Source organism: Peromyscus californicus, unplaced genomic scaffold (assembly GCF_007827085.1).
Source record: "Peromyscus californicus insignis strain IS unplaced genomic scaffold, ASM782708v3 Scaffold_14__1_contigs__length_90479793_seg_2, whole genome shotgun sequence".
Taxonomy (NCBI): Eukaryota; Metazoa; Chordata; class Mammalia; order Rodentia; family Cricetidae; genus Peromyscus; species Peromyscus californicus.
Window position 1 is genome coordinate 72185563 of NW_026294436.1, and position 11161 is coordinate 72196723.

Sequence of the window (11161 nt, forward strand, 5' to 3'; positions counted from 1 at the left end):
ATGCAGCCAGTTTGCTGTATGTATTAATCAGCTCCCAAAACATGCCCCAGAGTGATTTTTAGTACATACACAGGGTAGCTCTTTAACTTCCCACTCAATTTTAATGCAGCTTCTCCAAATATTTTTTTGAAAAATGCCTTTCTCAGCCCTAAATACACTTCCTAAGTCATTCACAGCTGGAATATAAAAGACAATTAGAACAAATTTATTAGATGGCTCACCTCTACTGTTTGTGAAACATTTAAATGAATGTGTAGCTAGAGAAATGAAAACCCCCAGTGAGCAGCCAAGAAGAGCAGCAAGCTGGCTGAGAGGCGAGGCAGAAGATGCTACTTGGAAAAGCATTTTCAAAACTTTAGCCGAGCCCTTGTCGACAAAGGATACGGAGTTGAAGAGGGGGAGGGAACTGAGGGCTAAAATGAGTTCAAACATATTTGCGTGAGAAATGGGGAGTGCTGGGACTGAAAAGCAGGGTCTGATAAAGCTGTGAGGAGGCAATGTGGGAAAAGGCTCTGCTCCGCTTCATACAGACGTCTCCCTTCAGGTCCCCATGATGTGGGCTTTGCCGACAAATGCCTATCATGACTCCTGCACATACCAGGGACAATTCCTTGTATTCTTTATTCTCTCTCTCAGGGAGTGATGTGCTGTAGGGGAGGGCAGCCCTTAGGGAGCCACTTCACGCAGCAAAGCTGATCCTGGAGTCAGTGAGTGATAGCACACATCCCTGGAAGGATGGGTCTGGATAGGAGCTCAGCCCTTCCTAAGACTGATGGGGAGAATGAATAAATCACTGTCTCTGTAAAGTACATAGATGAGAGTCTGTGAAAAGTAAATGTTCGCTTTACATTAACTTTTAAAAAGTATTTTAGAGCCGGGCGGTGGTGGCGCACGCCTTTAATCCCAGCACTCGGGAGGCAGAGCCAGGCGGATCTCTGTGAGTTCGAGGCCAGCCTGGGCTACCAAGTGAGTTCCAGGAAAGGCGCAAAGCTACACAGAGAAACCCTGTCTCGAAAAACCAAAAAAAAAAAGTATTTTAGGACCATTTAGCTCAGCAGGCAACGATGTCTGCCCTCCAAACCTAATGACCTAAGTATGGGGCCCGATGGTAGAAGTAGCCCTACAACCTCCACATGAGCGCTCTAATAAATAAATAAATAAATGTAATAAATGTAATAAAAGATTCTAAAACCATCTCTATTAATTCTTTGAGAATTTTATACACTGTATTTTTGTCTATATTAAGATAGTGTACTGATAGAAATTAGTAAGCAAAGTCCCTGTTATGATGATTCTGGGAAAAAAACAAAGTGAAAGTAATTAGGCAGGTGATTTCTTTTTGTAAAACGGTTGTCTAAGAAGCACACTCACCAAAATGCCCTCTGTCGTTTATCCCTGTCCTAGGTGGCGATTGTGTCTCATCACATTGGTGGGGACTCAACTTCAAAATCTGATGCAATTGTCTAGTTGGCACAGAAGGGAAAAGGAAGGTTCTGGAAGTGCAGGTTCTTGTCAGGCTGACTGCCTTTGACAGAACAAAAACATTTCTCACAGTTACCAGTCTGTAATTTTCTGATCCAAACTGATTTCATGTGGTCAGCTGCTGATGTGTCTTATCATCGTCCTACAGTCCTACTGCAAGTTTCTGGCTGGATCCACGTCTCTCTTGTCTTACGTAAACTGTTTTCTTTGGGGGCATCACACTGAAATTGCATATTTGCTCCCATGCTTTGGTCACTGATTCCATCACTGCTCACAGTTTGAAGCCCTCAACAGCAGAGACTGAATTTACCAGGTGGAAATACTTTAAGATAATCACAGGGCAGTTTGTGACCCCCAGACCCTCCCATATATAAGTGACTAATTTCTATAGCTTGCTAATGGCATACTTAAAAAATTAAGATTATCTGTGAGCCTAGTAAGTAAAAATATCTAAATACACTCCATCCCACCTTCAAAAGTTGTCATGGTGACCTGCTTTTGTGAGAAGGAATTTCAGGTATTGGACATTGGAATTTTCTGGATTTTCCCAGTAAATAAAACAAGGTCAAGACTTTTTAATGACTGACTCTCAGACTCAAACTTCACCAAATGCAAACACTTAGATGAAAAATTGTATGATATTCATGTATATAGAAATCACTGGATACCATGAAGAGTGGGTAGGAAAAGCATGTGAGTTATGCTGGCAAAGAACCTACAATATACTTGAGATAATAGATTTTATATATATATATATATATATATATATATATATATATATATATAATGTATGTGTATATATATGTATGTATGTATATATGTGTAGGTATATATATGACAGATGATATATAGATAGATGATAGACATAGATAGATAGATAGATAGATAGATAGATAGATAGATAGATAGGACAGATGATAATAGACAACTTGGTAGCTTGATGATAGATGATATATTGGAAGTATAGATAAAGAGATGATAGATAGAAAATTGATAGATACATAATAGAGAGATGATAGAGAGATGCTGGATAAGCAGGTGATAGATTTCCAGAGTCTACAGTGGAAAGATTATGTACCATACATGCCTTCTTCCTCTCCACTAGTTCTATTCCGTGCCTGTTGGTTGGCAGCTCTCTTCTCAACACTGAAGCTCGTAAGGACCTTGTCAGAAGTCTCCAGGTAATGCCTACTTAGAACTCATCAAGTGCTTAAAGGGAAACTCGACACACTTGGAGTTGCTCACACTTCTTTCCAATTTTTACACATCAATCCCAACAAGAGCAGAACAAATTGCACGTGTAAGCAGGCCATGAGGCTCCTTTCTGGAGTGTTCTCCCTTGCCTCTTCCTCTGACTGGCATATGGCTTTCTGTTCATTCCTATTTAATTTTGTTTCTTGAGACAGGGTCTTACTATGTATTCCTGGCTGGTGTGGAACGGTGTAGTCCAGGCTGGCTCCAAACTCCTGATCCTGCCTGAGTTTCTCAAGTACTGGGACAGCAGTGTGTGATCTCATACCCAGTTCATCCTTTCTTCAGTCTTCCCTTTCCCATGGGAAACAGTTTTGTTTGGTGCTTCTCTGTAAAATGAATTTCCTCTCACTGGATTGTGATCAAGCATTTGCTTCCTGCAGCAAGATGCACATTTTTGGACACTGAACCTGGAGTTTATCTTATATTTTATTTTATTTATTTATTTTTTTTATTTTGCAATACAATTCAGTTCTACATATCAGCCACGGATTCCCTTGTTCTCCCCCCTCCCGTCCCCCTCACCTTCCCCCTACCCCCCCCCCCCATTCCCATCTCCTCCAGGGCAAAGCCTTCCCCACAGACTGAGATCAACCTGGTAGACTCAGTCCAGGTAGGTCCAGTCCCCTCCTCCCAGGCCGAGCCAAGCAATCCTGCATAGGCCCCAGGTTTCAAACAGCCAACTCTGGAAACAACCTAGATGCCCTTCAACTGAAGAATGGATAAACAAAATGTGGTACATATACACAATGGAATACTACTCAGCAGAGAAAAACAATGACATCATGAGGTTTGCAGACAAATGGATGGATCTAGAAAAAATCATCCTGAGTGAGGTAACCCAGACTCAGAAAGACAAACATGGTATGTACTCACTCATAGCAGGATACTAGATGTGGAACAAGGATGACTTGTCTGCTACTCACATCACCAGAGAGGCTACCTGGAAAACAGGACCCCAAGAAAGACACGGGGATCGCCCAATGACAGAGAAATGGAATGAGATCTACATGAACATCCTGGACATGAGTGGGGGTAGTGAAAGGCAAGGGTCGAGGGAAAGAGAGCTTGGGGGAGTGGGAGATCCCAGCTGGATCAACAATATCTTATATTTTATATGTAAGGTTTCTCAGATCACTAAGTATGAAGTCATTTCTCCTTAACTATTGTCAAAGTGACACAGAACACAGAGCAACATTTTATAGAAGATTCGGTTGAGATGGACGTTGAATGAATAACTGTACACTAATTTTTGTAGTTTTTAATCCCCTTTGCTCTTAAATCTTGTTGATTCTGGCCTGTATCAAAAATCTAGCTTTCTCCTCTCTGCTAAGTAGTTCAACTGATGTTATGGCCATTTTGATAAACAAAGGCCCTTTCTAGCAGGGAATGCATCTCATATGAAGGAGACTTCCAACGTGGCCCAAACCCAGACCATGCCTTTTTGCTGTTATCCCAGCTATTGTTACAATAACTCAGGATTTATGATTTATGAATCTCTTTTCATGTTCAAATTTCTGATGATGTATTCATAAGAAATCCTTACCACCATCATTCTCATACTTTGAAATAAATAAGCATAACTATTTTTTTAAAGATGGAAATATGTTCTGGGTGACAGACACCTAACTCAGAATGGCAGCTTTGGGATTCCCCAGCCCAGGATTGATTCCATAGTGTTGAAAATTTGCCTATTGTGATACAAGGCCATGTGGCTAAAATGTTTCATAATCATTTGTACTTCTGAACAAATTCCTACTGTGTTTCCAAGTGTGTGAATTAATGCTCATGTTAGGTATCTCGGCAAAGTAACTGGACACTTTTTCCCTAAGTAAAGGCACTGAAGAAAGAAGAAAGCCAAGCATACATGGAATATGAAAACATACACTATCTGAAAAAAAATGGCCTTAAAATTTCAGAGTCTTCTCTTTGAAGCCTGCTGAATAGATATGCACCAAAGATGCGTGTGTGTGTGTGTGTGTGTGTGTGTGTGTGTGTGTGTGTGTCTGTCTGTGTGTGTCTGTCTGTGTGTCTGTGTGTGTGTGTGTGTGAAATGAGATCTCAGTTAGTAAGGGCTGTAGGCTACAAATGGATCAGAAGAAGCAGAAAGCCAGGATACCTTTTTCTCCTGGATCTTTTTTTGGTCCCTTGATGGAGCCTGTTCCCACCCAGTTAGTGACAAGTGTTGAAATGGATGAAAAAGAAAGAAAGCTCCCTCCCCTCTCCCTCCTCCTTTCTCTCTCTCATATAAATATGTGAACCCCCAAATAATAACAGCAGACAGCCTTGTGTCTCTTGCATTTCCCTTTTCCTTAGATGTACCTTGCCCCAGTACGCATAATCCCAGGAACTTGCAGTGTTCTAGCAGTAATGAGGAAAAGGGGAGGGAAAGAAAGCATGATGCCTTCTCATTGTTAGAGTCGAATGCTGCAAAGCCAGCTATTGAGTTAGCATTTGCTGCTGTTCATTAGTCAGAGGATGCTTGGACCTCAAACCTAAGGTTTCCTACATGCATACTCTGAGAAGGCTGGAGGATGAACATAGTAAGGGTAGACAGCTCATGATAATGGAACATTTTGCATTGTCTGGGTGATGCCTGGTGGATATGTTTTAAAACCTAAGCTGTTTTTTTTTCTTCCTTCTCTGCCTAGAGCTTGTATTATGAATTTCTGTTAGTCATGAAAGATAACCAAATATTTTAAAATAAATAATATTTTCATGACATCAACCTTGGAGTGTCAGCATGAGAAAAGAAGTTTGAGTTTGGAAAGCTAAAACGTAAGAAATAGAGTAGTGAAGAGCAGTGGGGAAATGCTACAGTACACAGAAAGGAAGATGGTGGCCATAGCAGAGCTTGGTACAGGGCACAGTAGGGCAGGTGTCACACTCAGGTCAGGACTCAGAGGCAGGAGTGTGGCAGCTACTTCCTGAACATGTTTGAACTTGGCACACCTGCTCAGATCATATTCTAGCTACAGTCTGAACTGTAGGCAGGTATGTGGTGGACTCTGAAACCCAGTCCAAGGGGCTGGAGAGAGGTGCCTTAGCAGTTAAGCGTACTTAATGGTCTTCTAGAGGATGAGAGTTCAGTTCCCAGTATTCACATGGTGTCTAACAACCACCTGTAACTCCAGCCCCAGGGGATCTGATACCCTTTTTTTGCCTCTGTGGGTACCTTTGCAAATGTATACACACACACACACACACACACACACACACACACACACACACACACACACACACACGAAATCCAACCCTACAGAGACTGAATAAAGATAGACCAAGCAAGAAGGTAGTCCAACAAGTAGAGTATGGTAGTACAGAGTGAAAGGTTTCTGCCCAGAGGGTGTCGAGTACTGAGTGTTATGATTCTTGGCATGACAGTAGGAAATCCAGAGATGAAGTTTCCTTGTGATGCAGAGAGAAGGCCAGTAGAGGCTAAATCCACTCCTGATTATATGGAAAGTCTTGATCTTCATCAGATCCTCACATGTCTCCTGCAGAGTCAGCTAAGAATATAACCTCAACAGACATTCAGCATACACATAACACAACTATGGAAGTGCTTGGGAGGCAGCACAAGATTCGCACATACAGAGAAATGTTATCGTTGTCTCTAGCTACAACGTACTTCACGACATTAACTTGAGCAAGTACTTCGTACATTTGAGGAAGATCTAGAAAACCCTGCTAAATTCAGTAGGAAGGAGACCCCAGAACGGTTTTTCCTCCTTTACAGAGCCTGATTTTTCACTATCTTGTTTGAAAACATCACTGTCTGTTTTCCAAGGAGTATGCGCTTCCTTCTCTCAACAAGATCCGAAAACAATAAGGCATATTATTTGCCCAATATCAAGTTATTTTTATGTATTAATATTTGATAATAAAGACAAGTTGAAATTTAATATTTTAATTTGTGAAAGACTATTTTCTGGAGCAGAGAGACCTTTGCCATTTACCAAGCAATTTATCAAAGCATCCACTAGATCTGAAATATGCATATTTTTAAGATGCTTAAGGGTCATGTTTCCTTAAACAAAATATAAATATATATGTTAATATAAAACATGTTGATATGAGATGTGTATACTATTATAAAATACTGTCAATACCATATCAATTTAATTGCATTAAGCACAAAGGTAGCTTTGTAGAGTAGTTCTTAAAAAATTAATTGATTCATGATTATAGAATAACTATATGGTTAACAGAAGCCACAACCAACCTGCTAATTTTTCTTAAGTGAAGAACTGTTAGGGTTCAAAATAGTATAGTTCAACTATTTTAAAGGATGATAAAATGTCTTGAATTTATAGAAATTTGCTGGATTTCCTAACTCAAATTGCTAAATGCTCACAATCTCATTTTATAATGATATGTCCTTTCATTAAAAAAGCTCTAGGGGCTGGACAAATGGCTCCGTGGTTACAAGCACTTCCTGCTCTTCCAGAGGATCTGAGTTCAGTTCCCAGCACCTATGTCAGATGGCTCACAACTGCCTGTAACTCCAGGTACAGGGCATCTGATGTTTCTAACCTCTGAAGGCACCTTCATTCATATACACAATACACACTCAGATACTCACACCTATAGATAATTAAAAGTAATAAAAATATAAATCTTTAAAAAAGAAATTTAAATGTTATAGGGAGTGAGGCAATTGGAGGAATGAAATAGAAAGTGTCAGTATATAAAATGGTGTTTGTTGAACAATAACAAACTGCGTGCACATCTGTCTATCTGCCTGTCCATCTCACTAGCTTTTTAAAGGGCACACCCTCAAGCCAATGAGCGTATGATACAAGATAGATACAAAAGAAAGAAAAACCTAAAAGAAACACAATCACTGGGCAAGTTAAAGCCGCTTTCAGACACGGTTGCGTCTAGAATTACACCCTTAGCATTAACTACTCTGCTAAATGTAATTTCTGAGCAGCTTGGCTATGCTGGGACCAATAATGTTTCGGCAGATGTTAACAGTGAGGGAATTTAAAGATTACAGAGTTTCATGGGTGCAGTAAAGCTGCAGTGGGAACAGAAATATTACCGTAGCTGTTATGTTCCGAGTGCATCACAGTTACTGACAAGTGATACATGAGTGATAGTGAGGACCAGGGGAATGGGACTTTACACTTACTGGTCAGCAGCATATAAATCCCATAAATTAAACAAAGTTATATGTATTCCTCATTTCTTTGCAGACTGATCTTCCTCAGAGGGCCTTTGTTTCATGTTAATTCCACCATCAAAGCTTTGTTCAACCATACTGTTCTCTTTAAGCCAGGTATAGCTTCATTCCAGGCTTCCTGCTACACATCTATCCCCATTAGTTTTGAATCTTGGTGTGATCTCCAGGTGGAACTTTGCTGGTACCTCCATGTGTTTTACGACAGACTCCATCAGACTTACCACTTTTTATATAAATCCCTCCTAGGCCACCTTATTTGTCCCTTTAATGGTCTAAAAGGAACACTTCTATAATCTCTGAAATGTAGATAAGTGAAAACTTAGCTACATGCCATCACCCTTCCTGGGAGGAGTCTGAACAGGGTGTTCACTGTCCGTGAGAACAAGTGAGAATGGGCACAGTGTCCCTTATATCCTTAAGCATGAATGCCAGCTCTTGCAATGGGATAGTAAGCCATGGGAAAACAATAGTTCCCAATGGACTGAACATCTTCTGTCCAGTTCACCATAAGTTTCCACAACAGAACTGCAGTCAGATTATGAGACCTTGGGAAGCAGGAATGAAATTGTGTGAGTGTGTGTGTGTGGGGGGGTGGGGGGTGGAGATGGCTCATCAGTTAAGAGCACATATTAGTGTTGCAGATTTGACTCTTAACACCCACACTGGGAGATTCATAACTGCTTGTTAACTGATGTTTCTGGCCTCTAAGTGCACCTGCTCTTATGAGCACACACACACACACACACACACACACACACACACACACACACACACACACGTACACACACACACACACGTACACGCACACACACAGAGGCACAATTAAAAATTTACAAAGTAGAGTTGTGCTTTTATTTGCTCATTCAATCTAACAAAATCAAAATGTAGGTTATATTAAAGCTAGAAGTTCTGATGAACCAATAGTGGGTTACTTATAATAGCCATAAAGTTATTCATGTATAAATACATCTTCCTCTAATCATGTAGACACAAGAAAAAAACTTTATGTATCTGGATGCCCAGCCTATTATACCACCCAACACTAAGACTACAGTGCTGTTGATTTCTAAGTGATGTGTAACATGGAAGTATTTCTACTTAGCAGCCTGGGGTGATCCATGAAACCTTGCTCTCTACCTTCTCCCAGACTTACTTGATTCATCTGGAAGTATCTCTTGTTACTTAGGGAGGTCTACTGGCTTGAGGGTGTGGGTTATTTTCTATCTTGCTTGTCCCTGTCACCGTGGACTTTTCAGGGCTTTGTGCTAGCCACGCTTCCATCATCTCCGCTTCCCCCCAGCTGGGGTCATCGACGCCCTACCACACCCAGCATTTTTATGTGTATACTGGGGATCCATTTGAACTCAGGCCTCCATGCACTTTCCTGACTGAGCCATCGACCCCCAGTCCCTACAAAACAATTGCATTGGCATCACTTTCGGACACATGTAGGCAGACCCCTGTGGGCCTGTGAATGTGGCTGCAGATTTTTCTGGCATGGAGTCATTCCTGCATAGACGCTTGAGGCAGATCTTACTTTGAACACGTTCCTACACCACTGTAGGGTATAGAAAGAGCAGACGTCATGCACTGATGAAATCTAAGTAGGGAAAGCAGTTTTAATTTTCTTGCTGGTGCTATTATCTTTTAAGTCCTAATAATCTCGCTCGTGCTTGGGCCGTGAGCCTATAAATCTGTCCACATTCAATGAGCAATCCAGGAGAAGTTTCCCTTGGCCGTGTGAGGCCCTGATAAACACAAACAATACAGTTCTAGCCACTGCTTATTAAGAAGGGAGACACCCCCACGGCCCGACACTGCAATCCTTTTTATTTTGATGGTACTATTTCACTGTCTATCGTAAACCTAGCGAGGCGGGCTTTCTCTACCCTGCTCGCCTTTTATTGGCTATAAATCACCCCTGACAGGAAGGTTTATGCCCAAATCCGTTTACTCCTTGTTGGTAGTCTTTAAATTAATATTTATAAGCTGGAAGAGGCCTAAAAGGGTGCAGCAGTATAATAGCTAAATGCCCCAGTTGGGCTTGAACTGATCCCCACCTCTTCGACCATTGACATCTCTTAATTACTCTCATTCCTAGCGTCTATCGTCAATGTCATCCTTGTGCCCACAAATCACAAGCTTTGGTGGAATTGAAGTGGGGCAAAATAGGGGTTCAGAGATGTTTAGCCTCTGTTCCATGTGTAGTTACTGTTACCATTATTGTTGTTGTTATTGTTATTATTGTGCCTCCCCCCCACACCCCATACCCTGTGACATGTCACAACTCAGGTGTGGAGGTCATTGCCTTCCACTTTGTTTGAGACAAGGTCTCTTTGTTGAGTAGGTGTACGTTCCTGGCCTTCTAGCTTCTGGGGAGTCTGATCTCCACCTCCCCATTTCTCTGTGGGAGCACTAGCATTACAGATCCCCACCCCACCCCCGCACCCACCCAACTGTGTCTGGCTTTATACAGGTTCTAGATCCAGAATTCAGGTCCTCACACTCAAGCCCTTTACCCACCATGCAATCTCCCTCTCCCCACAGTTGATTTTTGAACGGTTTTAGTATGCAACGATGGGGTCCGGGGAAAGGAATGAGAGTTACAAAGGAGTTAAGCAGTGGTTGAAAACAATGGCTTAGGAATCATTCAGACTGAAAACATGTCCTGATGGACCTTTGTAAATTCCATACTGAAGCACATGTCTTAAAATTACCTCCAAATTCAAAGTTACCTAAAGTGAGTGGATGGATTTTTAACTCAAAGCATTAACCTCAGCCACAGAACAGGCCTTGCTGGGTCCAAGACTCCATTCTCTGTGGCTGATCCCTCTTAGCTGCCTCTGCTATTGTGGCCTCTTTCTGCTCACTGAGGAGCATGCTAGCCAAGTGATGCCACAGGGTGGACCGAGCCCCATGGCCTGGGTAGTGAATGGTCTCAGTCAATCAAGGGTTAGGCATGGAGATGTGCCATGATTTTTGGAAAGGTGGAAAGGGGGAAGCAGAAGACATGGCTTCTGGGAAACGCTTCCTTGTGTTCAAGAGCACCACCAAAAAAATGGTCCTCTGCTCAGGGTTTCACCAGGAACGGACGTGGCCTTCCCGCTGCTATCAGAGGAGCCCAAGCTGAGGTCATATCCGATTCTCAGAAAAGGGCAGAGTCAAGGAAGTTAGGAAGGCAGAGCTGGCGCTCCAACTGTGACTTCTTGTTTCCTAGATGATAATGCTCTTTATTGGGTG

The 11161-nt window shown here is 41.8% G+C and overlaps 1 protein-coding gene across 6 annotated transcripts in view; it reads left to right on the forward strand.

Annotated features, from left to right (window-relative positions):
• Positions 1-11161, forward strand: part of Gpatch2 (G-patch domain containing 2) — a 306528-nt gene that overhangs the window by 187358 nt on the left and 108009 nt on the right. For 2 of the 6 annotated variants that reach the window (XR_008218055.1, XM_052737954.1), the window contains exon 10: positions 2588-2663. The exons of the other annotated variants lie outside the window; for them this stretch is intronic. Coding sequence is in view for 1 of the 2 variants with exons in the window: in XM_052737954.1 (XP_052593914.1) it covers positions 2588-2663 (76 nt within the window). In the remaining variant the exon portion in view is untranslated. The remainder of the gene's footprint in view (positions 1-2587; positions 2664-11161) is intronic. 6 annotated transcript variants of the gene reach the window in all.